The 14000-nt window shown below is 47.3% G+C and overlaps 1 protein-coding gene across 2 annotated transcripts in view; it reads right to left on the bottom strand.

Annotated features, from left to right (window-relative positions):
* Positions 1 to 14000, bottom strand: part of SERPINA6 (serpin family A member 6) — a 34187-nt gene that overhangs the window by 17380 nt on the left and 2807 nt on the right. The window contains exons 3-5 of one of the 2 annotated variants that reach the window (XR_013761924.1): positions 12530 to 12800; positions 10313 to 10463; positions 1407 to 1555 (exon numbers count right to left, since the gene is read on the bottom strand). Coding sequence is in view for 1 of the 2 variants with exons in the window: in XM_079127684.1 (XP_078983810.1) it covers positions 9248 to 9439; positions 10313 to 10463; positions 12530 to 12800 (614 nt within the window). In the remaining variant the exon portion in view is untranslated. Of the gene's footprint in view, positions 1 to 1406; positions 1556 to 8790; positions 9440 to 10312; positions 10464 to 12529; positions 12801 to 14000 lie in introns of those variants that run through there. The other variant, XM_079127684.1, reaches the window with a different exon arrangement.

Here is a 14000-nt window from a genome sequence, read left to right as displayed (position 1 = left end):
TTGTAGATATTTTCTCCAAATCCATAGGTTGTTTCTTCACTCTGTTGTTTCCTTTGTGGTCCAGAGCTTTTGATGCAATCCCATTTATCATTTTTTGCACTTGTTGCCTGTGCTTTTAAAATCAAATCTGAAGAAAAGTCATTGCCCAGACCAATGTCATGTAGTTTTTTTTTGTAGCTTCAGACCTTTCATTTAAGTGTTTAATCCATTTTGAGATGACTTTTGAAGGGGGTGTGAAGTAAGGTTTAATTTTTGTGTGTGTGGTGCTGGGGATTGAACTGAGGGCTTTGTGCATGAGAGGCAAGCACTCTACTGACAGAACTGTATCTCCAGTCCAAAGTAAGAGTTTAATTTCATCCTTCTTCATGTGGCTATGTGGTTTTCCATCACCATTTATTGATAAGACGGTCCTTTTCCCTTTGGTATTCTTGGCACCTTTCTTGAAAATCAATTAACCATAAATATGTGGATTTATTTCAGGGCTTTATTCTGTTCTGTTGGTCTGTGTGTCTGTTTTTATGACTGTACCATGCTGTTCTGATTATTATAGATTTGTAATATAGTTTGAAATCTGATAATCTGATGACTCTGATTTTATTATTTTGTTCAAGATGGCCTTGGCTATTCCAGGTATTTTGTGGTTTCATATGAATTTTAGATTTTTTTCTATTTCTATGAAAAATGCTTTTCAGATTTGACTAAGGATTAAATTTGATCTGCAGATTGTTTTAAGTACCATATTATATTTTAACAATATTGACTTGACTCCATAAATATAGGATATCTTTCTATTTATTTGTGGCTTTTAAAATATTTGTCATCAATTTATAATTTTCAATGTATAGGTCTTTCACCTTCTTGGAAGAATTTATTTCTAAGTATTTTTATTTTTTATAGGGATATTTTCTTGGATTCTTTTTTTCTGATAGAGTGATAGTTTGTTGTTTAGTATACAGGAATTCTACTCATTTTGCACGTGTATATTCTACAACTTTACTGAATTTATGATTCTAATGATTTTTGGTGGGTGGAGTCTTTAGGGTCTTCTATATATAAAATCATGTCATCAACAAAGACAATTTAACTTCTTCCTTCCCTACTTGAGACTCAGCTTCTCAACACCCTATCTTCACAGAGGACGAGGATGCAGGGAGTTAGAATCAAGAAGCTAAAGAGGGAACCCAGGATCAGTCAGACCAGTCTTCCCACCCCACTTTTTTTTTTAAATTTAAATTTTTTTTGTTCTAATTAGTTGTACATGACAGTAGAATGCATTATACATTTTGATAGATCCTACATAAATGGAGTGCAGTCTCTCATTTATGATCATACATATTGTAGGATCACATCTATCACCCCACCTCGGTTTTCTGATACATTGAATGAAGCAAAGAATAATTACCCACCTGAGAGGGTTTGTGGGGTTAGAGAGATGATTAAGCAATGGTTTCGGTGCACGAGGTCCGTAGTTTTTCTTTCACTACTGGTTTTGGTGTCAGGGTCCTCCTGCCATGCCTGTTAAACAGTTCGCAGCGTAGGGAGGCGTCTCTGGAGTCTAAAAATGCAGAAAAGCGTATAAGCTTGACACTAGTGTTTCCTTAATTTGTCAGAGAAATCATTTGGGCTTACAATTTTCTTTAGGAGAATTTTTTGCTTGTTTATGAATTTATGAATTTGATTTCTTTCTTTTTTCTTTGTTTCTTTTTAGATTTGGTTTATTTCATTGTGAACTATCTTGATTTTCTATTTCTTTCTTTTTGCTTTTTGGTACTGGGGATTGAACCCAGGGGTTCTTAACCATCGAGCCACATCCCTAGCCCTTTTTAAAAAAAATATTTAGAGACAAGGTCTCGTGAGTTGCTTAGGGCCTCACTAAGTTGCTGAGGTTGGCTTTGAACCCACAGTCCTCCTGCTGTAGCCTCTTGAGTGGCTTCTATGTCTTTAAGTAGTATTTAAAAAAAGAAATCTGTCCACTTCATCTAATTGTAAAGTTTATTTAGGCAGCTTTCATATTCTGTTGTTACTTCTTTATTATGTTCCAGATTTGTAGGAATGGCCCCTTATTCATTCCTGACTTGTGTTTCTTGTGCTTTTCTCTTTTTCTTGATGAATCTCACTGAGTCATCAAAGTTACTTCAATTAAGGAGTCATTAAATATATGTCCAAAGAACTGACTTTGGGATTTCCTGATCTATCTTGTTTATGTTTGCTTCCTGTTTCATTAATTTCTTTTAGGTTTCTTATTTCCTTTCTACTTTGTTGTTCTGTTTGACTCTTCCTTCTCCTCCTCCCCCTTCCTCTTCCTTCTCTCCCTCCCTCCCCCCTGCTTCCTCCTCCTTGTTCTTCATGTTACTGCAAATTGAACCCAGGGCCTCACACATGCTAGGCAAGAGCTCTGCAACTGAGTTACACCCATTTCTTTAAAAATTTTATTTTGAGGCAGTTTCACTAAATTACCCAGGCTAATGATCCTCCTACCTCAGCCTCCTGAGTAGCTGGTGCACACCTGACCTGACCTATACTTCTTTTTCTAACTTATTGTAATTATGATACCTCAAAGATTTTAAAACTTTTAGATGTTAATATATGTATTAGAAACAGTACAATCTTCTCCTAAACACAGTATTAGATGTTTTATTGAGATGTAACTTAAATGCATGGTCAGTATGTGATTCAATGAGTCTTAGTCATGGAGTTGTACCAACACCACCATGATCCAGTTTGAGATCATTTCTCAATATTTTGTAGCCAGTTGTCACTCCTAGCTATATCCGAAGGCCACCACTGACTGGCTTTCTGGCTCCACACTCTTGCCTTTCCAGATAATTCTTGTTTGTCCTCTGGATCTGACTTTCTTCCACTTAGTGTACTTTTCCAAGGTTCATCCATGTTGCATCTGCATTTATCAGCAGATTATTCCTTTTTATTGCTGAAGAGCATTCCATTGTACAGGATTTTATTGATCTACTCACATGTTGATGGAAGTTTGTATTATTTCCAGTTTGAGGCTATTATTTATGTATGAATTTATATTATTTACATGCTATTCTATTCCTATGTTCACATATTTTAGTATGTGAATTTATATTATTTTAATGAACTTGCATTCATGTGCAAGTCTGTTTCTGTGTGAACATAATTTTCATTTCTGTCTGGTAGATTCCTCAGAGTGGAATTGCTGGGCCAAATGGTAAGTTTACGTTTAACTTTTGATTAAACTGCCAAATTGCTTTATGCAGTGGCAGCACTGTTATATACTCCGGCCAGCAAGGTTTGAGTCCCAGGTTCTCTGTCTTTGCCAGCACTTGATATTGTCTAATTATAGACATTCCGGCAGATGTGTAGTTGTAACTCACCATGTTTGGTTTTAATCTGCACTTCTCTGATAACTAAATGGAGCAACTTTTCATGTGCATTTTAGCCATCTGCAGGTCTTTTTTGGTGAATGCTTATTCAAGCCTTTGGTCATTGTGAAAATAGGGCAACTCATTTGTTTACGTATTGAGTTGTAGGCATTCCTATGTATTCTGGATTCAAATTCTTTACCAGATATATGATTTACAAATATTTTTCCTATTTACAGTGCACACGCATGTGCGTGCATGCACACACACATGCACGCACACACACCAAGTTTTAAGTTTTAGATGCATAGAAAAATTGCAAAGATATTACAGAAAGATCCCATACACCCTTAGTTCAGACCACCACATTCTTAACAGCTTACATTTGTATGACATATTTGTTACAATTGCTGAACCCATTATCAATACATTATTATAAACTAAAGCCTGTACTTTTTTCTGCCCTGGTATCCCATCCATTTCCAAATTACACTTAGTCATTATGTCTCCTTCAGCTCCTCTTTTGAGTGACAGTTTTCCTGGCTGTCCTTGTTTTTGATGACCTGGTAGTCAAATATTTTGTAGGATCTCTGTCTCCTGGAATTTGTGTGCTTTTCTCAGGTTTCAGCTGAGGTTATGGGTTCTTCAGAGGATGGTCACAGAGGTCAAGTCTGTCCCCATCACATCATATCAAAGGTACGTAGTATCAGCCAAACTCATCAGTGTTGACATTGACCTTGATCTCTTGGCAGAGGTATGTTTATCAAGTTGCTTCACTGTAAAGTTATTATTTCCTCCCTCTTTTCCATTCTGTGCCTTTGGAAGGATGTCAGTTTGTGTAGCCCACACTTAAGGGTGGGGAATGAAGTGACACCTGAAGGCTGGGTATTTGCATAAATTATTTGAAATTCTTTTGCATGAAGGATTTTTTTTCCAATTTATTTTTCAATAATTGATTTATGTCAGTATGGACTTGAGGATATTTATTTAATAGTTTGAATTATAATCTAGTATGTGTGTGTACACACCACTATAATCTATAACACTGCTTTATATTTTGTTCAGATTGATCCGACTTTGGACATCAGGAGTTCTTTCTGTTGACTCCGTGTTCTGCTGACCTGCCCAGCGTTGTAGGGTTTTTAGTGTACTTCCTTATCTCCGGGTGGGCTGGTGCACCCCTGTAATTCCAGAGGCTTGGCAGGCTGGAGCAGGAGGATCACAAGTTCAAAACCAGCCTCAGCAACTTAAGAGAGTCCCTGAGCAACTCAGTGAGCCTCTGTCCCTAAATAAAATATATAAAAAGGGCTGGGGATGTGGCTCAGTGATGAGGTGCCCCTGTGTTCAATCCCTGGCCCAAAGGAAAAAAAGTACTCCTTACTTTCTAGCAATGTAAGATGCTCCAGGTCATCTTATGTACCTCCCATCCTGGTCCTAGAATCAGCGGTTTCTCTAAGGAGTCCTGGTTGCTTTGTTGGAGAGTGGTGTTAGGAACCAAGGTCTTGCTGTGTGTGCTCATTGTTACTGAGGTGCCCTTGCTCACAGACCTTCTCTGTTGATGAGCTGGGATGCAGGCATGTACTCCACCTGCTCACTGCACGTTTCTGTGAGCCTTGACCTACGTAATCTTCTCTGTCCATATTAAGTTGAACCTGAGTTCATACTGGCATCTCCAACTCTGAGCCCCAGAGTATTTTAGTTTCTCTTTCTTGTCTATAATCACCCTCCACCCTCCATGTACTTCATTTGGCTAATTGTTTAAGTCCTGGACACAGGGACAGTGGCATCTGAATGGTTAACTGCCCAGCTGTGGGAATCAGCCAAGGTGACTAGAGCAGGGTGCTCAGCTGCCACCTGCTCACCTTTGGCCTTTCCATGCTCCCTCCCAGAGGCACTTGGGTTGCAACCCGTCCCTCAGTGAAGTTGCTTTACGCTTTCGTAATAGGATTGGGTTGTTTTGCCACACTGACTTTCCTCCTGAGATCCCCCAGCTCCTAAATGATTTTTTTTTGCTTGCCTGTTTTCAGGCTCATATTTTGTCTGTAAAGTTTTATGGGTTTTGACAAACGCTGGTGTCACCATTACCTTGTCACACGAAATGCTTCCATCGCCCTGCGTTCCCCGTCCGACTCTTCCCTCTGCCCTGGGAACTCCTGGCAAGTGCTGGTCTTTTTACCGTCGCCATGGTTTCGCCTTTTCCAGAGGAAAAGCTGGAATCCAAAAGCTGGAATTCCAGCTGCAGCTGGAATCATGCAGCACGCAAACTTTCAGACCAGCTTCTTTATTTTAAAATTTTTAGAAATTTATTGGTTCTTTTTACTTATCCAGGACAGCAGAATCCATTTTGGTATAATTATACAAACATGGAAAATATCTTATTCTAGTTAAGAGATCATTCTTGTGGCTGTCCATGAAGGTGGGATGCAGTGTTTTGTTTTCATATATGTGCCTGGGAAAATTATGCCAGATTCATTCCACTCTTTTCCTTTTCCTACCCCCATTCCCCATTATCTAATCTATTGAACTTCTATTCTTCCCTCCCTCCTTGTGGGTTAGTTTCCACACATCAGAGGAAACATTTGAACTCTGGCTTTTCAGGATGGGTTTATTTCACTCAGCATGATAGTCTCCAGATCCATCCCTTTACTGGCAAATGTTGAAAAGTCATTCTTCTTCGGAGCTGACTAATAATCCATTTAGTATGTCATTTACCATGTTTTCTTTATCCATTCATCTGTTGAGGGGCACGTAGGTTGGCACCATAGCTTTGTGAACTGAGCTACTGTAAGCATTCATGTGGCTGTGTCACCCTAATTTGCCGATTTTAAGACTAGCTTCTTTCACTCAGTACGATGCAGTTAAGGTCCCCGCAGGTCTCTTGTAATTCGACAGGTCCGTTCTTCTTATCACTTTATCTTGATTGCTGAATGACGCTGCATGTACCACAGTTTGTTTATCCATTCACCTGTTGAAGGAAATCTTGGCCGCTCCCAGTTTTGGTGATTGTGAATAAAACTGGCATAAACATTTGGGTACGGGATTTTGTGTGGGGGACATTTTCAAGTGTGTTGGGTAACCATCTAGATGAGTATTGCTGGATATAAGACTGTTTCATTCTGTAAGAAACTTGTGGCTTGTCTTTCATCTTCCTAATAGTATTGTTTGAAGTGTAAACATTTTATTTTAGTGAAGTTCAACTTATCATTTTTGGGGACAGGGAGGGAACCGACTGGAGGACCATCTTCAAGGCAATGAAAAGAAGCAGTTTTGTTTTTCTTTTCTTTTTTTGCAGTGCTGGGGATTGAACTCAGGGCTTCGTGCCTGTTAGATAAGTGTTCTACTGCTGAGCTGCACCTCTGCTCCCCAAAGAGGATGGAACAACCTGTCCTGGTTTGCCTGGAAGCTTCCTTAATTCTAGCAGCGAAGTCTGCATCTGGTGACTTCCAGTTATAAAACTCAAGCTCCTGTGTCATGGGACTCTTGCATTCCCAGGCAGACTGGGATGGCCAGGTGCCCTAATTTGGATACAGAAGAATCAATAACTTTCTCAAGCAATGGTGTGTTAGCTGGAAGGGAAAATGTTTATCTATCTGTCTGGTGGGAGAAATCCTAGTTCTTGGCTGGCAGCAGTGAACGTCTTAAGTGTGTAAGGAAAACTTGCAGGGAGGAGCGATCCGCTTTGGCTACCTAGGAAAGTAAACAACTGCCCCAGTTGACTCAGTGTTACCAAGGGAACCTATGTAAGAACCCGGTGGTCTGATCCCCCGTGGCACATTGTGATTGGGCAAGAAACCTACAAAATGTATAGCTGTTCCTGCAATAAATGAGTTTGCAGGCTGCTCACCACAAGCCTGCTTCCACCCAACTCCCGAAGTCTGGGTCTTCACTCCGCTCCCTTACCCTGTGTATGAGCTAGCCCTGCACAAGAGAAACTACTTCTCTCTAGCCATCTATGGATCTGTCTGTCCATCTATCTCTGTTTTTATAAGAAAGCAATAACAGTGTGTTCACATCCTGATGGAAAAACCCAGTGAGAGGGAGGATGTGTGTGGGGGTCTGATAGAGGAGTGGGGAGCTGGGGGTGTCTCTGAGCGAGTGAGATGCACACGGCTTGGCGTGGTGGAGGGCTGGCCTCCGGGAGGATGGGGAAGGGCACCTGGTACAATGGGAGGTGGAGCAGGGCCTGAGTGGTGGTGGGTGGGCAGCAGGACGCCTTCTGCCTTTTGCCAGTGAAAGAGGCAGTGAGATCATCAGCTGAGAGGGTTTGGGACACAGGGCTGGGAGGCAAGGGGGTAGGGAGGAAGGCAGGCCATGTTGATATAGGCCAGTGGAGCCTGAGAGGGCTGCAGGGTGGTTGCCCAACAGGACCCAGCTCTCCTTGAGATTAGTGATTTTGAGATTAAAATGAGACTAGTTAGTGGGTGTGTGTTCCACTAGCCACGTTCAGTGGCTGGAACTTGGAATAGGGAGAGAGTTATCAGGCTTTGCCAAGTGACTTTGATAAAGCCAGAGGTGAACAGAGGATCTGAGAAGGGGATTGATCCTGGAGGAAGTGAGGACCCGGGGGAAGAAAGCGCAGTGGCTACTAGGCCACCAATGGGTCGAGCATCCTAGGGGGTTGAAGGATGGTGGGTTGGGTATGAGACAAATGGACTGGACAGGAAGGAGGCTGTGGTCAGAGTGGAACAGCTGAGGTCATAGGCTGGCTTACAGGACCATCTGGAGAGACCACACGGCCGTCCAAGCTCCCACGGGTTCCCATCGATGGGCGGCACCTGCCCTTTGGCATCAGCTCGAGCTGCATCCTTCTCTCACCCCCACCCACCACGAGGCAGACTCAGCCAGTGCTGGGCTGCTCGCCCACTCTGCTTAGAACGCCGTCTGACACACCTGCCATCTCTGTCTGTAGAGCAAGGGAATAGATCACGCCGTTGACCTTGCTCATGCACCCAGGGTGGCTGCAGGATGGCAGTGTGTCACTCGCACCTGCATCTTGAAGGTGACCCTCTTGGTCTCCTCCAACCTTGCATGAAGTTGGCACCCAATGAATGCTGACTCCAGTTATCTGTGGCAGACGGAAGGTCAGAGGGAGACTCTGGCGAAGGAGTCAGTGCCTGCTCCGCACTGTCCTCCCAGGGAGAGGCTCCCTCTCGGAGACCACTGGTTGGAAGGACTTAGGGAGTGTTTGTGCTGGGTCATCTTTTGTGGGAACCAAGCTGGTGGCAGGCGAATGGCCTCCAAATGCAACGTGGAATTGAACAGCCTCTCATCAAAGAGACTCCGAGTCCCGGGCATGCTTCCCTTCTCAGTTACTTATGAAGGAGAGGGACTCGGCTGGTACCTTGTCAGTCTCTAGAGTTGCCAGGTGCCACAGGCAGCAATGACAAGGAAGGTCCTGCCTCTATGTCTCACAAATGGGCCCCCAGGCCACTCCCAGCAATCAGGTCCTTCCAGGGCAACAGCCTACCCAGTAACACCAGAACGCTACCTGCAAGGCCGTCACTTGCCACTTTATTGAACCAATTCTACAAAGAAGCACAGCTTCACTGTAATCTGGGTGGCAAGGGTCAGAGGAAGACAGAGGAAGGGAAAGGTCCATAATCAGCAGAGGAAGGGGAGCTAGGGAAAGGTCAGGAGAGACTCAGCTCTAGGAACCTCATGGGAAGGTTGGTGTTGGGGCTGCGAATTTGACCTTTGAATGTGCAAGATTGTGACCTGCACCTTGATTTGCTAGTCTGTGAAGTGAGGACAATCCCTCAGCGGGATAAGACCCAGAAGATGGATCCATAGTTGTGTGCTCGAGTCAATGAGTTCCGGTCCTGTTTTCCATTTTCTCTTGGAGCCCCCAGGAAGATTGGGGCTGGGTGGGAGGATGAGGAAGCAGGCCCTCTTGTCCCCTGGGTCTATGATGCTTTGGGATTTGTCACTTTCCCTATGAAGAGAAGGTTGCGACTGCCTTCCTTTAAGATGAACAGTAGGAAGGGCTTGTTGAAGTAAATGCCAGGGATCTGGTGCTTGGGAAGGTACTTGAAGCTGGCAACGTTTTCCCCTTCTGTTCCTTTCTCATCCATGATCAGTTCCGCCCTGTGAACTGCCTTTGGGGACCAAGGTTCACAGTGTCAACCTGAGCAGAAATAGCCCCTTCTCCCAGGCGGTACCACCCTGATCCTCACTCTGAGCTGTGCCCAGAAGCCCTAGAGGAATCCTGGGGCTTCCTGACTAGAGGCAGGACCTGGCATGGCCTGGAGATGCCACTTCTCATCTCCAGGGCCTCCAGGATGCTCTGCAGTGATCCGCTGTGTGGGCCAGGGCTCTCTACAGCTCAGATCCAGCCATCCACTTCCTGCTCAAAGCCACTTGTGGCCTTTTCCCCACTCCCGAGTGACCCCACACCTTAGCCAGGATCCTGGTAACCAGGAACCAGGAACCAGGTAACTGGTTCTATGAGCTGCACCCACGGCCATTCCCATTCCCCATGTATCCATCCCCCTCTCTCCAGCTTCCTTTCCCAAAGTTAGCCAGGATTTCTGTGCATTTCTTTTTTCTGTTCCTTGGAGGGTCCCATGGTGGTGGTGGAGCTGAGGCACCATCTCTGGGGATCTCATTGTGCTGCCCCATCCCTCTCTACCCCACATCCTGTGTAACTGCTTCTGCAATTGGACCCACCTCGTGTAGCTCCCTCAACATGAGGGTACCCGCCCTCCCCAGAGGACTCAGTATTGCAAAAACATGTCGAGCTTGGAGGACCCCAGGGCTCCTTCTCCCCACAGAGCAGGTGGTGAGCTTGGGAGCCCCTCCTGTCCAGGTTTAGCCCTCAGGGCACCCTTGGGGGCTGCCGTTCTCCATTTCCACCTCTGACATCCCAGGGACTGGAAGGGCACTGGGACAGCCCCCTTGGCTGGATGAACAAGGAAGTGAGCGAACCTGGGCTTGTTATAGACGCCCTGACTCCAGGGCCTTCGACTCACCTTGGAGACCCTCATGGGGATGGTTTGCACAGAAATGCCCGAGAGGCCGATGTCGTAGCTGAATACATCCAGGCTGTACGGTGAGAGCACCAGCTTGTCCAGGTCCATATTCCCAGTTAAGGAGAGTTTAGGAAAATACAGCTTCCTCCTGCTGCTTGGGAGAATGAGAGAAGAAGACTGAGCTGAAGTGACCGCTGTGCTCAACGTGCTGCCCCGTCCCACGTCCGGCCCTCTGTAGGCCCAGCCTAACGGCTCTGAAGTCCTGGGGCAGGACTGAGCTGCACCTTCCGGCTTCCCCGCCTGTTCACCTTTCCACGTCTGCACGTCAAGAGCCCAGGAGGGGAAATGATCCCACTTACAGGTGAAAATGTCACTCTCACAGAAGCAGAGAGTGGGTGGTGGCCGGGGCTGGCAGCGGGGTGGGGGAGGGGGGGCCACATGCCAGCCAGGCAGGATGAACGTTCTGGATTTCTCTCGTGCAGCATGGTGAGTGGAGGTTTTAATACCATGCTGCACGCTTGACCTTGGCTGAGAGTAGCTTACATGTTCTCACCATACACAAAAAGAAGGGGCCGTGTGAGGCCAGGGCCGTGCTACCCAGCTGGATCACCCTACGTGTTTTGCCATGTGTGCACCTTGACTCACCAGGTTGCCCACCTTAAACATATACAATTGTTGTTTGTCGAGGACAGCAATAAGGTTGGGGGAAGAAACCCCACCACTTCAGGAAACAAAGACTAGCCCCTGTGGGGACTGGCCCTGTAGGGCGGTAGATGGAGGCTCCGGGGGGACTGTGCACTGAGGACCTGTCTTCCAAGCTTTAGTTTCTCTGCTTCGGCCCCAAGAAAGTGTGTCTTCTCCCTTCCACTGTCACTTCCAGGCAGCCCCAGGGGTGTCCTTGGGAGACCAAGCAACAGGAGCTGTGTTGGAGGCTCCCTGCCACCTCCGGGGAGCATGAGCAGGCCCTATCAGGAGGCACGTGACACCTGGCTCGGTGAGGCTCACCCTGGCACCTGCCAGGCATTTGCAGGTCAAGGAAGACTCAGGGCTGAGTGCAGTGCCTAGACCCCGTTTCCACACCCTCTGACACCCATGATTCGTGGTCTAGGACAAGAGCAGCTTTGACTCCCAGATGATGCAGATCGCCAATGGCTGGGGGCGCATTTGGCTGTCCCAACAGGGAGTGGGGTGTGACACTGACACCCAGCAGCTGGAGCAGCTGGGGATCCTGCCAAACTTCCTCTCCTGCACAGGACAGCCCTGCACACTCGAAGATTCTCAGGCCCATAATATGCCCGGGGTTGAGAAGACAGGGTCGGGGCGAAGAGAGAGGGTGGGTGTGGAGAAGGAACTTGGGAGAGAGCACACTCGTAACCACTTGGTTGGTTTGCAAAGATGGGGAGCGGGGAGATGTGTCTGGAAGCAATGGGATTTTCCTGGGGTCTAGGTCAGAGCTTCTCAATCTTTCACATGTGCATTAATCACCTGAGATCTTATGAAAAGAAGATCCCGATTCATAGGCGTGGGGTGGGGCCTGAGATCCTGTACTTCTAGCAAACTTCCAGATGAAGCCAGTGACGTAGACCAGACTTTGAGTAGCAAGGTGCCTTAAATACTTGAGAGAAACAAGCAATCGAGCTCAGGGCCCTGCGAAGGGGCGTGCAGTGGTGGTCACGTCATGGACTTTCCTAGAAAACCTCCCTGGCAAGGTGACCAGGAAAGAGTCCGGGTCCTGGCTCCCTCTGTGCTGCTTACCCGTTGCCTCAAATATACCCGCTTATGAGCCAGGAGGGAAGACCCTTGGCAGCCACCAGACTGTGGGTTCCATGGGACTGTTGCTGTTTATGGGTCTTTTGTTGAGCTGTGTGTTGTGCGCGAGTCCTGTCTGGGAAGCGCTTGGTAGAGCTAAGTTAAATATCGCCCATTTCTTTACAGATTCTCAACGCTTCCAAATGCTAAGGCGACCTGTAATCTGAAGGGGGCTGCTCGGTGGTGATGTGGTGACAACGTGGCTGCTGATGATTTTGAAGCACTGTTCCCTGCTCTCGGAGGACTGAGTGGCTGAGTCCTGTGTGACGATCACTGTGTGATCTGGTTCCAGCCCCTCATGTCATGGCCCAAAGACCGGCAGGGTCTCAGCTCCCAGCTGCAGAGGGCTTGCAGTGGCTCTTGCAAGAGCCTTGCGCTACACAGGGGCGGACACAGCTGGGGGTTTACCTCAGTGGGAAGGGCCGAGTCCACTGGTCAAAACTGTCCTTGTTCAGTGCCGCCTCTGCCTTGGCGACCTTCCCCTTTTCAGGAAGAACGAAGACGGCAGTGGTGTTGCAGGCGCAGGGCACCCGGAGGACGTGGCTGTGCATGTGGTGGAAATACTGCAGCTGGAACCAGCCCAGCTTCTGCATCATGGGTACCGGGACCGTGAGCTCATCGCTCACCGAGAAGGGCATGAGCTTCGTGGCCTTCTGGTCAAAGTGGTACTTCCATTTCCCTATGAGAGAGCACGCGGGTGTCAGAGGGGACAGCAGTGGCCATGGGAACGTCATTCATTTGGAGATACTTAGGGAGGAGCTGCTGTTGTTGGGGAAGAAGATGCAGGCACACATGAGCGGTCCCTGTCCACACGGATCTTACACACCAGGGGAAGCAGGAGCAGGACAAATAAGAAAATAACCATGCCAGACGGTAATACGTGCCAAGGAGAGAAATAAAGCCAGCGGAAGTAAGGGATGTCAGGGAAGGAGAGTTAATATTTCACATATAGCCTTCCTGAGAATGCAGTGTGGAGTGAAGACTTAAGAGACGAAGGGACTGAGCCAGGCATACTTGGGCAGGAACCCACAAGGAAGGAAATGACTGGTGCAAAGGCCCAGCGGTAGGAATAGGCCTGTCATGTGCAAGGGACCTGGGGAAGGCTGTGTAGCTGGAGCAGGAGTGAGACAGAATATGGCAGGTGAGGCCAGAGAGGGAAGGGTCCATCAGTTTCCTCCCGTGTCAACTGTGGCGGGACATAGCCTTCTTATTGGGTACCTGAGACACTCAGCGAGGAGTGGAAGCATATCCTGAGTGCGACTCCCGGCATGTGGCTGCTGCTCAGACCTCAGACTCTGCACGCTCAAAGCACACAATAGCCTCCCCCACTTTGATGGTGACGGGAAGGGTCACCAGATCAAATATGGGGTGCCCAGTAAAATCTGGATTTCAGGAAGTGATCATTGTTCAATGAGAGCCCCACTCTGAGGTTGCTGGTTTGCTTCTAAAGCTGGCAGCCCCTGGGGGACCCTGTCCAGGAGCCTTCCTGGGGCAGTGACTTCTGCCCTGAGTGCCTACTGGTGGGAAGTGGCGGGGAGGTGGGCATTAACAGGAGGTCCGCATAAAGACCCTCGGGCAAGAGAGATGGTGTTGTGCAGGGCGGGTGCTAATTCCCTTTGCCTGTGGCAGGAAGGGTAACCAGAAACGTGGCTGGTGAGGTCAGCAGGGGACCATCCCTCCTGCACGTTTGAAGCATTATCCTAGGGGTCACAGCTGGGCCGGGTGCTGAAAGGGTTAGCAGTGAAGTTCAAGGTCAGATTTGGCTTCTGGAAGGATCACCTTTCCAGGGTGGAAACTGAACTGGGGAGCCCGTGGGCAGGGAAGCCATGGACTCAGAGGACTGGTTAAGAAGCAGGTGCAATGGTCTGAGCAGAAGACA

This window comes from Sciurus vulgaris, assembly GCF_902686455.1.
Source record: "Sciurus vulgaris genome assembly, chromosome: 2".
Lineage (NCBI taxonomy): Eukaryota > Metazoa > Chordata > Mammalia > Rodentia > Sciuridae > Sciurus > Sciurus vulgaris.
Note: the sequence above shows the minus strand (reverse complement) of the source record. Positions and strands in the feature narration are given on the sequence as shown.